Source organism: Drosophila rhopaloa, unplaced genomic scaffold, assembly GCF_018152115.1.
Source record: "Drosophila rhopaloa isolate 14029-0021.01 unplaced genomic scaffold, ASM1815211v1 contig_115, whole genome shotgun sequence".
Classification (NCBI taxonomy): Eukaryota; Metazoa; Arthropoda; class Insecta; order Diptera; family Drosophilidae; genus Drosophila; species Drosophila rhopaloa.
In genome coordinates, this window is record NW_025334990.1 from 18,995,843 (window position 1) to 19,014,724 (window position 18,882).

General features: G+C 39.4%; 1 protein-coding gene across 4 annotated transcripts in view; it reads left to right on the forward strand.

Moving 5' to 3' along the window:
- Window positions 1–18,882, forward strand: part of LOC108051239 (putative polypeptide N-acetylgalactosaminyltransferase 9) — a 60,881-nt gene that overhangs the window by 10,242 nt on the left and 31,757 nt on the right. For 3 of the 4 annotated variants that reach the window (XM_017133261.2, XM_017133263.2, XM_017133264.2), the window contains exons 2-3: window positions 4,997–5,061; window positions 16,972–17,732. In XM_017133261.2, coding sequence (XP_016988750.1) covers window positions 17,342–17,732 — 391 coding nt within the window. In that variant the 5' untranslated portion in view covers window positions 4,997–5,061; window positions 16,972–17,341. The remainder of the gene's footprint in view (window positions 1–4,996; window positions 5,062–16,971; window positions 17,733–18,882) is intronic. The other variant, XM_017133262.2, reaches the window with a different exon arrangement.

An 18,882-nucleotide genomic window follows, 5' to 3' on the forward strand; every position in this document is an offset into this window, starting at 1 on the left:
CACCTGATTTTTGTGTTTTGTTCGTATCTGCCAACATGCTGAGCACTACAATTAAATTTGTTGTTTTCCTTTTCGTTTATAAACAAAGAAAGTTTGGAGGAAAATAATAAAGCATCATCGCGGTGGGTGGAATATCTCGTGCTGTTGCAATTAAGGTTTAACCAACCGAAGCTGTTAATGAAATCATTATGAGTGCATATTTTATACTACAATGTTGGTCTAATTAGGTAAATTAGGTAAAAATGAGTATCTGAACTAATTAAAATAAACGAATACAATACGTTTTAAAAAAATAATATTCAGGGTATATATTTATATTTCGTTCAAACAAATTATAAACAAATTGCCTATGTAAATATGTGCGATGTTGTATTTTATTCAAGCACCTGTAGATGGAATTTTCCAGAGTCATTTGTTGTTCAGCTGCAGACCCCTAAATATTAAACATATAAATATTAACGTTATTATCTGTTTCTGTAACGTAATCACCTGCATTTTAATACTCCTTCATTAAAATTGGATAATTCTTCTCAATGATTTGCTTTACATAACTCTAACGACATTTACGGAACATTTCCCGTTCCATCTTTTATAAGTCATGATTATATTTCTCTCATATTTTCTTTCGAACTTTTGTTAATTTTTTGTTTTGTTTGAAGTTATGTAAAGTTAATGCTCGCTCCATCAATGCTGGTAGCTCTGACTTTTGTTCATTCATATTTTTTATGCCATCATCATCATCTGCCGTCATCGTCATCGTGTGTCTATCCGTTGGATCACTTTCACTGCCGTTGGTCCCCCAAGGCTGTTTCCCGTTTGTTTTTGTAGGTATTTTTAGTTTTTTGCTATGTTGATATCACCAATGAATAAATGCGATAAATGCAATTTGTGATTTTTTTGTGTCTATCCATTTTTCTGATGGGATGCACAAGAGTGATTGTAAAAATTCATTTGTTAAATTATTTTTGTCAAATTTTTGATATGCATAAATTCCCTACAAACAACAACAAGGGAAAGAAACAGAAAAACGCCCTTTGCACAGCAGTTGCATGAATATAAATACGTAAATGTAAACATTTTCGGCAACGAATGGCCAAATATTTGTTAACAAAGTATATGTGTATAATGAATGCAAAATGTTAAATGAATAAATGCGGTGAGGGATGTAGAGAACTGCGGCAAGGTGCAAATATTCTGTTTTGTTATCCGTAATGAATGTGGGCAAATAATTGCCGTATTGAGTGCATTGAATTTACAAGCATGTGAAATATATCTCAATATTTGCAGTGTTTTTGCAAAGTATGCACGTGGCCCATCAGTTAGACTTTTCTTTCGATTTCGCCACCGATAGTGTGCCAAACTGTCAAGCTGTTTCATGGAATTTCAAATTAGTTTAGTGATTGATATGAGGCCAGTATTAGTTTCCAATGTGGTTTTTTAATTGATTATAGATAAGCGAGCTGTCGTCGGGGAAGCAGTTTAATTTCAAGTTGTTTGCGTTTTGTGGCTTAAAGTCAAAGCCAAATTATCACAACAAAACAGAATATAAGATTTACTTTTAGAGATAATTATAGTTCAGTGGCTTTTTGAGTTAAAATGTACCTTTGTTAAATACACAAAGCTTTGCCGATTTTCTTCTTTCAACTAGTAAAAAACCATTAATTCTTAGTAAGTTATTTGGCCTTTTTACCTAATTCCCCAAACCTTAATTAATATAAATAAATCTTATCAAATCAGAATGGTTGATAAGGAATTCTTCGAATTTAAGTGGATAAATTGAATTCAATGCCTTCATACAAAATTAAAGGTTTAAGATACGTAAACTCCGGGCTTCACAATGATTTGTAAGTTTCTTTAAATGTATTGCTATTAATATTAATTTAGCATATATTGCTTGTGATTAAAACTTCCCTGCAATCTTTGCGTTGCAAGTTCCAGTTAACTTAGCGGTAGACTACAACTGTAAATTATCTTTAGCTGTGGGTAGCAACGACAAACTTATAGATACAGATACTTTGCTACCCACTCACGCAGATACAGGAAAGTGCAGTAACACAACTCTTCGAGGCCATCGTTGTCGTCACTATGTATATCGCCGACGCCTCGCCTGCAACTTTTACAATCGCAGCTAATTAGCAAATTCATGCTAATTTCGAGTTGTAACAAATAAAATTACAACGTGCACGTGTCGCTTTATGTAATTAGTTGCAACATGTTGGCAAAAGTTTCAGCTCTCGCGAGAGCAGAGATAAGTCCCTGCCTCGTTTGGGATGATAAAACAAAAGTTATGTCCCATGGGACCGAGAATGAGAAACTGGGGAACCGAGATGGCCGGGAAACTGCGAGGAGCATAATTCATAATGAAGTTGTTGTAAGGAGCGATCGCTCCGAAGTCTAGACAAAGGGAGTGCTCGTTTATCACAATGCAAAAAAGGGGCCGGCCCTTGCGTCCCAAAAGGAGGATGGTCCCCCGATTCTAAAGGAAGTCTGCGCATAATTACAACTCTTAAGTCTTTGGCCAGGCGTCTCCACCGATTTCTATGCGTACTAAGAGATGCCCACGGGACACGAATAGATAGTTTTCCAAAATGGCAGTAAAATTGCGAAAAACCCATTTTAAATTCTAAATAGTTTCTAAAAATTTAAAACAAATTGCTTACTCATGAACATAGAATAGAAAGAAAGAGATCCAGCTATACTTATAAATTTAGATTCGCCGATAATATAAGTTTGGGATATGTAATATGTTTATTTAATCTTGAATATTTATTATTTATTGTTAATGAATACAAAGTCGATTTGATCCTTGTGTAAGGTTAAATTTTAGCTTTATGATTTCTCCCGATTTCCCCTTCGTGTCACGAGGTCATTTCTATTTTAAACCGGACAGCTACTGAAACCCTTTGAAGGCCCAAATCGATTTTAGTTATTGATTGTAATGATTCCTTGGGCCCCATCCTTCATGTCTGCTTCCTTTTGGTCGCCATCTATCCCTTCCTTGTGCTATGATTAATTTTTGTGTCGAGTCAGGTCTTGCGGGCTTTGTTGTTGCTGCTGCCTTTTGTGATTTGAAAAATTAGTGCAAACTGCAAATGATCATAAATCAAACAGTTTTGTTGATTGCATTCGAAGTGCCCACAAATTGCATGATTCTGCAATTTCTGGACTGCATCTCCTCGCCAAACCTGCAGTTTGCATTCCCCGGATGCTGCTGACACGACAACAACATGGGAGTCTTGTCCCTTGGAATCCCAGAGATGGGGGGATTTCGGAGGAAGGGGGTAAAGGGCATTCCTGCCCATGGTAGTTCCGCAAATAATTCGAATGTTTCTGAGGCAAAAACAACTTGAGGCAAATTATTGGCTGGCATTTTGATATCTTTTGGGTTTTTATTTTCTTCCTGCAATTTTTATTGCACTGTAATGACAACAAAAGCGATTTTGGTTGAAGGAAGTTCAAGAAACGCAGGTTTATCTAAGTCTCAAAAATGTCATAAGCGAGATCTGTGCGGTTAAGATGACGAGACTCCGTGATAACTGGTTTTCCAGCTATGTAAATTCACTCCCGACTCTAGTTAATACAAAAATGAAGCTTCGCGTGTGTAGTTGAGGCCACACGACCTTCGCTCATCGATGATTATGCGGGATATAGCATTGACCACTCGAAACAGTTCAAGACAATTGCAAAAAATTAACTCCCATGCCAGATGATGATGATAGCTCCATGACGTAAGCCAGCACTTTGTCCGTCGATCATTAGCAAACAATTTACGCCATTTATTTTGGGATACCTTTCGGCAGTCGGGAATCGTTCTTGTAATCGGCTTAAAGTTTATGAACCACCATTTACCTTAATGAACTACCATCGAGGTTTTCAACAGTTTGGGTGGTCAATTTCTGTAAGTAGCTTAAAGTCGATAGCCACAACATTTCGTTCTCGCTTCTGTGTTTTGTTTTCGAGCTGCTTCTGCTTTGGTTTATCTGGCTTTTGGACAACATTGTGTGTTGCCGGGGGAAATGCAGTCTGCATTTAAAGCAGCTCTAATTAGTGTTGCCATTTCAATTAGCCCACCGATGTGACGTCGAGATGGGAGTTTGCCCATCTATCTGGGTGAGTTGGTCACCGCATCCACATCCACATCCACATCCCCATCCATAGCCACTCTGCTGCCCACACCATATAGCTCTTCGTCATCCGATTGTATCGGAGTTCTCTGCCAAGATGTCTGTCCCTTGGTCCTACCTTGAAGTAGCTGCATATCAGCAGACTGCGGCCAACACCTAACCGGTTTGGCAGAGGGAAAATGGCAAAAAGCAGGAAAAATATGCGATAATACATAGTATGTGGGCGTTTGAATTGAACCCAAGAGAAAGCCAAGTAAAGTGGAGAAGAGAAAATGTCGGTAACCCCGTTGGGGGACACTAAACCATATTGATTAGCCAGTGACCCAAAATGAAAATGTTCGGAAAGCATTTATGAATCTCGTAGGCAAAAATGGGGATCAGGGCAATTCTCCGCATACCAGGTTTTATTAGCTCCGAAAAGACGAACAATTTATGGAAAGTATGTCTCAAGACAATTTTAATGTACGTTTCTAATACATAATTTAAAATATTAAGTGTGATGACTCTAAGAATAGCAAAATAAATCTGTTTTTAAACATCTCCCTCACGAAGTTTAATCATGTAAGCAACACATTGCTTCGAAATGAGAGAGAGGCAACCGAATTCCATGGAAATAATTTTTGAAGAATAATTTCATAATACCGAAACTAAAATTAAACCATTTATTATAATGGGAAATTTACCACGTGGCTGGCCAAAACGGAAGTTGAAAGCTCCCCCTACAAACATATGGTTCCAGTGTCATAATTTATAGCCTTACCAAAATAATTAAATACATAGTAATCTATAAGCACTCCATTATCTTGTTGATAGTGGCAAATTTATCGAGGCAATAGCTAATATTCTGTGTGCATATTTTTCTGTAATTGCAGCTTTTGTGGTCACGCATTGAAGGGAAACCAGGAAGCGGGCAAGGAAACCCAAGCAAACTGCAAAGGTGAGCAAACTGCAAGGAGAAACAAACAAATTTTCAATGTCAATTTGTAGTTGGAATTTATGATAGCCATTGTTTTGTGCGCCAAATATGGCCAACAATTTCACTGAACATGGCCGGCTACTTACGGCCAACTAACTGGCCAAGAGACCAGGTTTCATTGTCTCGATTGTGTGGCTGCCTTTTATTTATTTTTCTTAACTTTTTTTGTGTGCCCTGCTGTCGGTCCGGGCTCTCGCTCTTGGCCTCGTTATTGTGCCAAATGGCCATAAAAGGTTAATTGGGTCCTTAGCAACTCGGCTGCAACAAATAATGCAGGCATTCCTTAGACTTGGGCGACTGCTTCTTCTACCTAGGCGCGACATAGAAAAATCTTAATTAGTTAATTAAAACAACAAACAAACTGCAGTCGCGACAAGAACTGGTCATCTGCTGCCATGGCCCTCTTTTTACCTCGCTTTTTGTCTCTTGTGGCTGCTACACAGATAAAAATATTAAAAACATTAAATTACACAAAAATGAATATCAATTACAATGATAGAAAAAGGTTTTCAGTTAATTCTCTTCGTTTAACCACTTAAATATTTTGTTAAAAATTAAATTTTTTTTTATTATAATTTGCTTTGACAAAATGAATATTTGGTTTTTCCTCTGTGCACTTTTCTGTTCTGTTTTCCAAGGGCGGACTGCAAGTAGTTCACTTGGGCTACTGCATAATTCATTCGGTTTTAATGACATCGAGGCGTGGATGCTGGACTCGGATAGAGACACGTTGTCTGGTCCTCCATAGATCCATCCATTCGCTCCTTCAAATCCCTCGAGGTGACATTAAACTATGAAAGGCATTTAGCTTAGCGATTTATATAGGCGACTTTTTGACAGTTTTATGTCGCCCAGCTACAGATACAGATACAGATACAGAACCAGATACGCGTTGTCCGCCGATAACGAGCTGCGAGCAGCTGAAATGTTCTCCTTGTTGCTTTCGCGCAGCCTCATTAAATGGAGCGGCAAATGTTTATATATATTTATTTGCGGACAACATTCGCCCCACAAATACTCGTTATCCTTTGCCATCGTCGATGCAATGGCCTGGCAGGGATTTATTTGCTTTTAAGCAGTTTGTAATTGCCGTACATGCAACGTGCAAGCGTAATCCACCAGTGAGATGTGTGTGCCATTGGCAGGAAACGCCAAAGGGTTCATGGTTCCGTCCAGAGCAGGCAGCTTAGCTCCCAGGGGATTGCAAATTGATTTTACCCTAACGAACCGAATTAAAACGGCCAAAGTGCAAATGAATTTAATGAGGAATTGGCTTGCAGGATGTTGCACGAGTTGCTTTTCAAAACTTATAGCCAGAATTAAAGTTAAATTAGTATTTATTTACTTTTATGTTAAAACAAAATGTAAATACTAAAGCTTAAAAATTCAAGAAACTTTTTATACAAAGATTATTAATTCCCAAACTTAAACTTGAAAGTTCAGACGGCACTTTTTGCCAAAACAAGCAAACTTTTTGACAGGTTCAAAGCCCAGCCAATTTCCATAAACTTCTACGCAATATCATTTATGATCTAATTTGACTCATCTCCATTTCTCCTTCGAGCGACCTTTGGCAACGAAACATAAAAACTTTTGCTCCTAGCAAATTGTTGGACATGGCAAACCTCAGCGAAAAATTCCGACAAATGTTATTTTCAATTTCTTTCAGTTCCACAGCTTTTATCCTTCCCTGCGTTTGCCCCTTCTCCCACCCCCTTCTTGACCACAAAATGTGGGCCTAATCTGATGCCAACCAAAATGAGCAGCCGGAAAAAGGACAAAGTAGAAAAAATAAATATAATAGGAGCATGTTATGGGCCTAGACATGAAAAATGCCCAATAGCCAGAGAGAGGGGATGGAAAAGGGGGTGGGCACACATTCAGAAAATGAAACCATTTTTGTCATTTGACAGGCAATTTTCAGGCGTAACATTTTCGATTTTTCTAGCCCTCTGCTTTTCATTTTCCGCCACAACGCAACCGAATTACCTCCCCCGCAAAAGGGACACTAAAAAGAAAAAAAATAAATAAAATGTGTGCTGTCCGTTGGTGACCCCAAAAAATTCTATATACAATCTGACGATGATAGTTTATACAGCTAAAAACATCGGCAGGACACAGGCGAATATGTGTGGGGCTAAATCTGTTGCCATTTCTCATGTTTCAATGGCCGGCTCGCAAAACATTTATCCACCAGCCTGCCAATCTGCTGGTGGGGAATATTTAATCGAGCTGCCACATTGAAATATATTGAGTGCATTACCGAATCCAGCAGCCGCTCACATTTCAAACCTAGCTTTGGGCTATCATTTGATTAAATCTAAATCTGTTTACGAGCCGTACTTTTCCCGCTGTTCTTCCGTTTTTATAGTCCCAGTTGCAAGTAATAAATTAATTTTTCGCTCCCTCGCTGGTGTTTTGTTTTTACATCTTTTTGTTTGCTCTGGGTAAACCTGAACAAACAAAATTAACGCTGATAACTAGTTGTGTGTGGTTCGTTCTTTTTCAGTAGTTTGGCAAACAGTTCTAGCGAGAGTTTGTTTTTGTGGCGTTTTGCAAACGAATTAGAGGGTATATGGGAATTCGCTTGGAAACGAATACTTGTGAGTGAAAAAAAATTGGATAGAATAAAGCTTTGCTCTAAATAGATATGCTAACTAATATCAGTGTCATATTAATTCACATATATTGCTTAAGCTTAGACTTAATAAGTAGATCTTAATTTGAGTTACTATTATTTGAAATTATTACTTGGGGTAAGTAGTTAAAAATAAATGTTGTTTTATATGGATATGGATTTCTGTGCCAGCCAAAATTAATTTGTAACATTTTTTTAACTTTTTTAATGGGTACAAACTATTTGCCCATGGGCTTATTTCACTTGAAAATATTTCAGTTTGTTGAAAATTAGTTTCTTATTCAATTTGCGAAAGTTGATGGTCAAATGGACAAGGGCCAGCAGTATTGAAAGCGGCAAAATGCAATTCCCGCTCTGAAGTGCAGGAAAAACCAACAAAAATCGAAACTCAAACACAAGTCGAAAAGGCCGAAAGGCGGCGCGCACAAATAAAAAAGAAAAGAACCGTGAAAATCGTGAAGATGCCGCCGACTGGTCAGGTTGAAAAATGGCATGGAATGGAAATGAAATTGAGGGTCCGGAATTGCTTTGACTTTGAACTGAAACTGGCCAAAAAGAGGCAAACAAATAAATATTGAGGTCGTGCAATAAAACCGAGGGAAAAGTGCTTCATGGGGAGTGGTGGACTCTGCAGGTGGAAAATGCATGCATATGCAAATGAACAATTGATTTCCTTGCGGCTCATTTCGAGTTTTATTCGAATCGAATTTTACTTTAAGCTTGGGTCTTTCTCTTTCGCTCTTGGGACTTGCTGCGCTTTTTCATACCCTTGCAGAGGGTATTATAATTTCAATCAAAAGTTTACATTTTCGACCCAATCAAGTAATATATTTTTGATCCGAATAGCCATAATCGTTCGTCTGTCCGCTACAACGCAACCTAGTCCTTCCTTAAAAAAAACTTTTTTGCCTTCCACATCTTTACCAAATTGAATCCGATTCCAAAATGGCATACCCCTAACGACTCGTGTTTTGATTCTTAAAAAATCTGCATTCAAATTTTCACTTTAACGTTGATCAAAATTTTGACCCATTTTCATGTTAGTTATTTCTAAGTTTTCGGTGATTTAAAAAAATGGGTCCCATATTTGGACTTCCAGATTCCATAACTTTACCAAATTGAATCCGATTCCAAAGTGGCATACCTCTAACGACTCGTGTCTTGATTCTTAAAAAATCTTCATTCAAAATTTTCACTTTAACGGTGATCAAAATTTTGACCCATTTTCATGTTAGTTATCTCTAAGTTTTCGGTGATTAAAAAAAATGGGTGCCATATTTGGACTTCAAGATTCCATAACTTTACGAAATTGAATCCGATTCCAAAGTGGCATACCTCTAACGACTCGTGTCTTGATTCTTAAAAAATCTGCATTCAAAATTTTCACTTTAACGTTGATCAAAATTTTGACCCATTTTCATGTTAGTTATTTCTAAGTTTTCGGTGATTTAAAAAAATGGGTCCCATATTTGGACTTCCAGATTCCATAACTTTACCAAATTGAATCCGATTCCAAAATGGTATACCTCTAACGACTTGTGTTTTGATTTTTAAAAAATCTGCATTAAAAAGTTTCACTTTAACGTTGATCAAAATTTTGACCCATTTTCATGTTAGTTATTTCTAAGTTTTCGATGATTTAAAAAAATGGGTCCCATATTTGTACTTCCAGATTCCATAACTTTAACAAATTGAATCCGATTTCAAAGTGGCATACCTCTAACGACTCGTGTCTTGATTCCATAACTTTACGAAATTGAATCCGATTCCAAAGTGGCATACCTCTAACGACTCGTGTCTTGATTCTTAAAAAATCTGCATTCAAAATTTTCACTTTAACGTTGATCAAAATTTTGACCCATTTTCATGTTAGTTATTTCTAAGTTTTCGATGATTTAAAAAAATGGGTCCCATATTTGGACTTCCAGATTCCATAACTTTACCAAATTCAATCCGATTCCAAAGTGGCATACCTCTAACGACTCGTGTTTTGATTCTTAAAAAATCTGCATTCAAAATTTTCCCTTTAACGTTGATCAAAATTTTGACCCATTTTCATGTTAGTTATTTCTAAGTTTTCGATGATTTAAAAAAATGGGTCCCATATTTGGACTTCCAGATTCCATAACTTTACCAAATTGAATCCGATTCCAAAGTGGCATACCTCTAACGACTCGTGTTTTGATTCTTAAAAAATCTGCATTCAAAATTTTCACTTTAACGTTGATCAAAATTTTGACCCATTTTCATGTTAGTTATTTCTAAGTTTTCGGTGATTTAAAAAAATGGGTCCCATATTTGGACTTCAAGATTCCATAACTTTACGAAATTGAATCCGATTCCAAAGTGGCATACCTCTAACGACTCGTGTCTTGATTCTTAAAAAATCTGCATTCAAAATTTTCACTTTAACGTTGATCAAAATTTTGACCCATTTTCATGTTAGTTATTTCTAAGTTTTCGATGATTTAAAAAAATGGGTCCCATATTTGGACTTCCAGATTTCATAACTTTACCAAATTGAATCCGATTCCAAAGTGGCATACCTCTAACGACTCGTGTTATGATTCTTAAAAAATCTGCATTCAAAATTTTCACTTTAACGTTGATCAAAATTTTGACCCATTTTCATGTTAGTTATTTCTAAGTTTTCGATGATTTAAAAAAATGGGTCCCATATTTGGACTTCCAGATTTCATAACTTTACCAAATTGAATCCGATTCCAAAGTGGCATACCTCTAACGACTCGTGTTTTGATTCTTAAAAAATCTGCATTCAAAATTTTCACTTTAACGTTGATCAAAATTTTGACCCATTTTCATGTTAGTTATTTCTAAGTTTTCGATGATTTAAAAAAATGGGTCCCATATTTGGACTTCCAGATTTCATAACTTTACCAAATTGAATCCGATTCCAAAGTGGCATACCTCTAACGACTCGTGTTTTGATTCTTAAAAAATCTGCATTCAAAATTTTCCCTTTAACGTTGATCAAAATTTTGACCCATTTTCATGTTAGTATTTCTAAGTTTTCGATGATTTAAAAAAATGGGTCCCATATTTGGACTTCCAGATTTCATAACTTTACCAAATTGAATCCGATTCCAAAGTGGCATACCTCTAACGACTCGTGTGTTGATTCTCTAATTTGCATTTAAATTCTTCACTTTAACGTTGATCAACATTTTGACCCATTTTCATGTTTGTTATTTCTCAGTTTTTAATAAATGGTAAAAGTACAATTGTACTTCTAGAGTGCATAACTTAACCTTATATATATAAACTTCATTTGGCCAGCCTTCTTGACCCCCAAAGTTTAGTTTGCGGTTCCTGCTCTTTTTGGCAAGGCATTCGCCTGTGGAATGTTGACCTTGTTTACTGGTTGGGCAAGTGCAAGGTCAGCAGAAAAAATAAAGCAAAAATTGTTGAAATGGAATCAGTACAGAAAACTAGCTTGGACCAAAAGCCGAAGCTGAATCTGGGGAATTCTGATTACGTTGATTTGAATTCATCTCGGATTTCTCGCCACTCTTTTTATTTTGGGCTGGGCCAACAAGTTTGGCAAGTTTCTTTTGGACAGTTTGCTGAATGAATTAGGCAAAATCTAGCCCGACTTTTTGACAAGTTTGCTGGCAACAAAGGAAACGATTTGTGGCCTGTTGTCATAGATTATCAAAGTCTGGCGGGAATGGGAAAACAAATAATTTGATTTGAGTTCTGGCTTATGTGAATCAGATAATGATGATGATATCAGATGGTCAAGTTTGTTCAACTTCAGAAACTCCAGGGAATCTTTTGCAGAAAACTTTCCAAAAATTTTAATGACATTTCTAATGCGATTTCATGCAAATTGGTAATCAACTCGTTGTTCCCCACGAGAGAAAGACGAAAAATCCATGAATCTTGTTGACTGGCAATTATTTAATTGCAGTTTAATAGCCCCCTCGCACACTCATCCTGTAATTTATTTTCGAACAATGAAAAGTGCACACAAAAACGGCAGAAAACGACACAAAGAGAAAAAGAAACAGATGTTAGAGGAAAAACATTTAATTACATTTTCCACATGTGTGTGGAAAAGCATTTCTGCTGCCCCCGTTTGTCAAATTAAGAGCCATAAAAAATGCGTGGCATGTAACCAATTGTCGGCGGGGATCGCCGCAGCTTGGTGAGGATGCAGCTGGAACAGGTCCTCGTCGATGGAGCGCGGCGAACTGGTTACCTGCCGGCAGCCTGCCTCGCAAATTAACAGTTAAGCGCCAACGGTAAATAATTGTCAAAGACAACAACCAGTCCAAAGATGCTGCCTCAAAACAGTGTTTCGTGATGCACCGCTCTCAGGAGAAGCTGAAGCCGAAGATGAAGATGAAGTCGCGCGCCGGTTGCATTTGCCATCGCAAATGAGGTTTGACTGGTTTCCGTGACATGCACCAAATGCCCAAAAGGAGTTCTGCCAAATACAGTGGGCTCTGGCTTTGAAGGTTGCCAAAAGCGTATAACAAAAAGAAAAAGTAGGGAAGAGGTGATAAAAGCACACTTGCAGATTCTATGAACCTTTCCATAAATGTCTAGAGCAAAAAACTTATTAGAATATATCTGTGAAATTTGTGCGGCTATAAAATAGCGAAAGAAGATGGTAAATATTAAAAGACAATTTTGAGTAGTGATTACCTTAGATAAAATTATTTTTACCATTTTTAAATCGCTCTCTGGCCTTGTTTTTATCACCAAGTGTTTAGTCTGCTGCAAGAATTGATGATTATTCTAATTAAATTAACATGGACAAATATTCCCGAATATTCAGACTACAAACTGTGAATTTTCACCCGAAAGATATCTGGGAAAGCATCGCCACAGGCTAATCAGCATTATTGCATTTAATACTGATATTTTCTGGCAAGGAACCAAGTTGGCCCGCCGCATCAGGAGCACAAACCAAGTCGAATTCAATTACCATCCGTTGAGATTTCAATTTGAGTGTGGCTGCCTGCGATTCTCACTGTACCTGCTCGGGAAGAAGACCTGTCTGTCTGTTGGCAGCAGACCATCCATTCCCCTCCGCTTCTACAAAGATGCTGGTCTTTTTCTTAGACTGGTAATTCTAGTCGCCTTGGCAACTTCGCGCTGCTGGCGGATGTGCAAATATTTTGATTAAATTTTCTCCATGGCAACTTTCTTTCCACGAAGCGAAGCTGCAACTGCAGCGGCAACCTCATCATCATCAGCAGTGGAAACAGCAGTGGCTGTGGCAGTGGCAGTGGCAGTGGCACTGGCATCCATCTCCCACTTTTCTGGCTCTGGCGTTCTCAGCCACTTTGGGGTCGCACTCAGTGTGTGCATTTTCCCAGTTTTCTTCTGGGTCCCCCCTCTGATTTCCAAACACGTTCGGTAACCGGATCCCCAGTCCTCGAAGTTGACTTACGGATGGACATAATTCCCAAAAATTACGGCGCAAAGTTCAGACTGAAGTCCGACCTGCTATGACACAACGACTCCATTCCAATGCACTCGAGAACCAAGAACTCATTAGAAACTGAAAAGTTTTCATTTGCCAGCGAATGCAAATGAATATTAAACGGGCTGCAGCGGGAATGGGAGTTCGGTATGGCTGCGTTTTAATAACTGTGGATTAAGTCTGCATAAATAATAATGATTATAAACTGTGTGAACCGCAGACAGCGTGAAAATGCGCAGCCCGGAAAATTCCTTCCACCCACGAAAAGTTTCTGCATAAGAAAATGACAAATGATCGCCGGGCAAAAGTATTCAAAAAGTAGCTGGCAAAACGGCAAAAAAGAACGCAAGCTGAAACCGCGACAATAAACTTTTCTTCCCCTTTTTCCTGCTCTTTTCTGTTCAAAGAAAATGCGAAAAATTCTTGGACTTTGTTATGCGTAATTTGAGGTTTCTTGTACACCGACCGATTCCCCTTGGCTTTTCCGCAGGCAGGTCTTTAATTTGCAGTTAAGTGTTCGACGAATTATCTCGGCAATTATTTCTGAAAGCTCTGATTAATGCAGAGCATAGATAAGGCGATCCGAACTAAAAGCAATTTGCGAGGAAACTATTCTCCTTCCTCTTTCATTCCCACCTGAGCTACCTGCCTATGGAACTTAATTGTATCTTATCTGCGGAGCAGAACAAGAGCGAACCTTAACTAGACTCATCAGGGAACGCACAAATTGCTCGACTCGCTTATCAGTCAATTAGCCAGGCGATAAGACGCAACACGAAGCGAAAAAGAAAGACTGCTGAAGACAAGTAGCCTCCGGGGAAAATAAAGGTAGGAAGTAGTCTGCCCGTCATCGCAAAAGTGGAATCACTTACCCGGTCTACGCTCATTTCTCCGTTCCTGTAATTTCCCTTATCGCAGGAATAATAAAAGTTTCAATCCATTATCAAGCCGGAAATGGGATATTTTTGGGTCCAAAATAAAACGCCACTCATCAGGCCAACAACCGCACATAAATACAAGAGTCTAAACATTTTAAAATAACATTTTTACAGATAAGAATGCAGTATTTATTTCCGTCTGGTTCTGACTAAAACTGTTACACAGAAATCGTGCAAGGGCAAACAAAGGTTTGTTTAAATTGTTTTTGCTACAATCTCTAAGCTGATAAGTAAAGCGAAATATAAAATAAAATAGTGATTAAAGAGAAAAATAATCTGTAGATAAAAACCTATAAGACCCCTTAAATTCTCTACCAGCATAATTTTGCACAGATACTTTACCAGTGAAGCACCAATATAGGCTAATGAAAATAGCTGCAATTTTAGTGAAATAACTATGGAAACCCTAAAATCCATTCGCATTTTCACTAAATAAATGCCGACATTAAATACCAATTTAGAGCTGAACATATTCCCCAAACGGCAGCCATAACCCATTATGATATCTATGGCCAAATAGCTGCATTTCAAAATTTAAACAGGCCACCCTAAAACCAAACCCCAATCCAAACATTGCGCATACGCCGCGTGAACCGCAGCCAATCCGAAGGCCACAGCGACAGCAGAGCATTTTAATTAATACACAAAATTAAACGGGGGACCTGCCAGCAATCTATCGAAGAAGTCATCAATTATAGGCTGACGGGAATTTTATTATGAAGTCGGTTCGTTTGACGATAGGGAATCCAAGTGACTGAAACAGACCTTGACTTGCATCTGATAAATACCGAATTTAAAGTGGGGGAAACTGACGGCAGGAATCCGGCAATTAGCGTATTGTTGGCTGGTATTTTTGGATGGTTCCGAACTAATAATTGAGATTGTCAACATTTGGTTTTGACAACCCCCCTCGCCGACCTGTCTGCCAACTTTAATCGCTCTATTTTGCCATGGCAAACTCCGGTGGTGTGTGTGTTTCTGTTGCTGTTGCTGTTTTTACAGCTGACTGAGGACATGACATGCTGGTTACGACCCCTTTGCCACCTCCCCCACGCCCCGACCCGAAGTCTTTCTCTTTTGTTTTCAGTTTATAAGCGCATACAACGGAAATTGCCAACATAGCAGGGGGAAAATCATAGGGGGTCGCGGGCTGGATGGCACTTGAACCCAACGAGCCATAACAAAAGGCACACGAAGTAATTAACTTGTATTTATTGTATGCACACATAGTTGCCATGGTTAGTTTGCTGGCTCGAGGAGTGAGTGGGGTGCTGCCCTCTAATTGATAAGCTCAGAGTTGCATTGGCCCTCGATCCATGGTCTCTTTCCCTGGGGGTTCTGTTCTGGCCAAAGGCAGCATGTGCAGTCAATTACTTTGGGCCAGAGCTGCAATCTGCGGCCGGCGGCTAAGAAGCCGTGAATGAGTGCCGATCCCTACAGCCCTGTCTAATGTTTATTAGTCCTTATCTTCTTTTTCGTGCACAATTTCCCTATTCATAGGCTATGGAAAATATGGCAAATTAGGTTTGCTACTGGCTTACTACACTTCACAAAATGTGGTCCGAATGCAAGCACAAGTTATATTTAGATTTAATATAATATTTCTGACCGTAATCCTAAATTTAGCTAAAGGAAAGCTTGTAATTTCTATTCAAAGTAGTATTTATGAAATTTAAACTCTTAAAAAAAACAAAACTGAAATTACCTGAAGCTTAAAATTGCATGTTTTGCTTGTCAGCTTTGACAAAAGCAGTTGTGCTGGGTCAGGAAACTAATCCTCGGACTAATTCAATTTAAACCAGTATCAAACGCAGCCTTAGGCACTTGCAATACATATAACCCACTCCGGCGGCACTCGCTAATTGGATTAGCATCGAAGGGTATTCAACTGCGGTTAGCAGGCGAGGAACCACAATTTCTTGTTTTCCGTTTCTGTTGCCGCTTCTGCTGCTGCTTCTTCTCGGTGGATGCACTGCACCAACCTGACACGCAACTTCACTCTCTGTGGGCCAACCACTTGAGCTCCTCACCCCACCCATATTTACTATGCACTGGAAAAACCAGCATGAGAAGGCCTTCAAGCTAGAAATCTTAATTTGCTTAATAAGAGGAATTTTATACATAAAAACAGTATAATATCTTTAACTCATCATTAACGGATAATTAACAGTGTTTGTTTGGAAGCCAAACTCAATATTTATGAATGACAAATAATTCATATTCAATTCAAAATTCGTTTAATATTTTCTGAAGCTATCCAATATTTTGCATGGGAAAATGCTCGATTCAGGTTCCATTTTCTCTGCATGTTTCCCATGTGGGTCTGCCTTGGACACGGACTCCACTTCTCCGCAAGTCCACCTCTGTCCCGTTCTGTTTCGTTGGCTGGGGGCTCAAGTGGCGTGTCCATGTCATTTACCTGGCAGCCACTCAAGTGGCAAGAGCAAAGGTGCGAGGGGCAGTGGGCTCTGCGGATCGGTACAAAGTTCTGATGCGGTTTTTGCTGCAATTATATAATATTGACATTAGTTGCATGTTGGCTGTCATTTTGTGTTTGCGACGAGGCCAGAGATTGAGGCTCCGAGCTTCAAGCTTCGAGCTTAATTGCAAAGTGCAGCAGCAGCATCGAAAGATGAAGATAAAGATGCGGCATCATCAGCAGAAATCCAAAATCAATATTATCATTAATGGCTCAATTACTTGATTTGCGTTTCAGTTTAATGGCTTAATGTCGTATAAATTAATTGCATTCACCTGCCCTTAGGGTCTAGGATTAAGCTTGAGTCTGTGGAAAATTGAATCACAATCTTATGAGTATTTTTGGCATCTCTCATTCGCAGGCACTTCCCGACGATCCTTCCCTTTTAAAAGTTCTTCGCTCACACATATCCAGGCGCATCAGACTGATTGACGGCACAGACTGCTATAAACCATATGCAATATCTTCCAAGAAAACAACGCATATCAGAAGGAGAGAAAAAAAACACGGTTGGAAAACGAGGAAAACATATCCTGCATCATAAATCATTGCCAGGCTTTGATTAATGTTGCGTATACGCAATGTTGTCGGCCCCCGCGTTGGCCTCTAACTAAGTGAAAGCTCAAATCGGTCAGAAAGAGCGGGATAGAATACTTCCATTAGCACCTTCTGGGACATAACAACAACATCATCATCAACAGCAGCTGAGACCACAAATCCAGAAACCAAAGATGGCCTTCATCTGGCGACGACGCTCCACGACGATTGTGAAGCTGGTGGCCTTCCTCCTGGCCATTTGGTTCTGCATAGCCTTTCTGGTCTACACGGACGACACGCGGCGAAGAGCCTCCCAGGAGGGGGGCGGCGGCAGTGGGGTGGGCAGTGCCCTTGGAGGGGGCGGGGCCGGAGGACTAGGCGATCCCATTGCCCTCGCCCTAAGGAACGAGCCCGCCGGCGAGGACTTCGGTATCAATGGGAACGTCATCGGAGGAGGAGGTGGTCAGAAGCAGGCGCACGACGAGGCTGATATCCCACCCACAGTGGGTAAGCACAAGGTCGACCACCAGGCGGAACGGCTGCGGAAGAAGGCTGCTGAGCAGCCGAAGAAAAAGGCGCAAGACGGTGAGTCTGGGTGGCTTTAATTGCATGCTAACAATATTAATTGGCTTGTGGGGCGGAATAAGAGCATCCCAAAGATGCTTAACAATATATGCAAATATATGTATATATTATTTATATTTATTTATATTTTTAAAAAATTCACAATAGTTTGAGAGCGTTATTGATTTTATGGTAAGAAACATCTCCTTATTCAATAGTTTGCTTGTAAAATAGATAAAACAAGTATGTGTTTAAAATAAGAGCACTATCTTATTTTCCATATATTTCATTATCCACCTAGACTTTGAGAGGATGTTTAACAAAAGACCACTTATTCTCATTTTTTCGAAGATTTCCTTGGGTTTCTTCTCGACTTACTACGTTCTTGGCCCATTAGTGCCCATTGCACTTTGCATATCGGAATCCCTCTGTTCTGTGCTCGGCAATAAGCATTTATATTGAAATCAGTTGCACATTTATTTCCGACGCAAAACCCTGCGATTTCCCCTCTGTGCGCCGAACTATTCAGCTAGCTTTTTCCGCTCTTGTTATCGACGCCAGCGATTCTATTTTTCCTCGTGCAACTCCCCTCTCTTTTTGCATCCTCGAGTCGAGTTTTTTGCACTTCATTTCCACGCAATCGGTTGCAACTAATTCCCATCAATTCAACGCACACGCAGGCGAAATCTCCACCTCCTCTCCACCCAGTTTCCCCACCATGAATTTCCCTGCTCGTATTTTACGGTCACACATCCTCAATCCTTGTTTGGGAGATTGCATTTTGGGTCACCAGCCCGATTCGATACAAGATGCTGAAAGAAGCGAACCAAACGGGTGATAATAACACATATTGCTTTCCTGTGTTCGCCTCTCCTCGCCTCCCCTCGTCATCCCCCGGATTTCCCCCGCCCCTGGGAGCAAAACTCGCTGCTGTCACACTTCCTCCTTTCGGCCACCGCCTTTGTGCCTTTAAGAAAATTTCTAACAAGTTTTACAACAATGTCGAAGATGCCAGCGGCGAGCACTAACAACCCGAACAACAACATGCAGCACTTAGCAGCTAGGAATTGCTGCCAAACAGCATTTTCAATGTCAGGGCGAGGGAGACCGGAGCGGGGATCGGGAAGAGGGGAACGCAGAGATAGATATTCGCATTAGGCTTTGGCGGGGA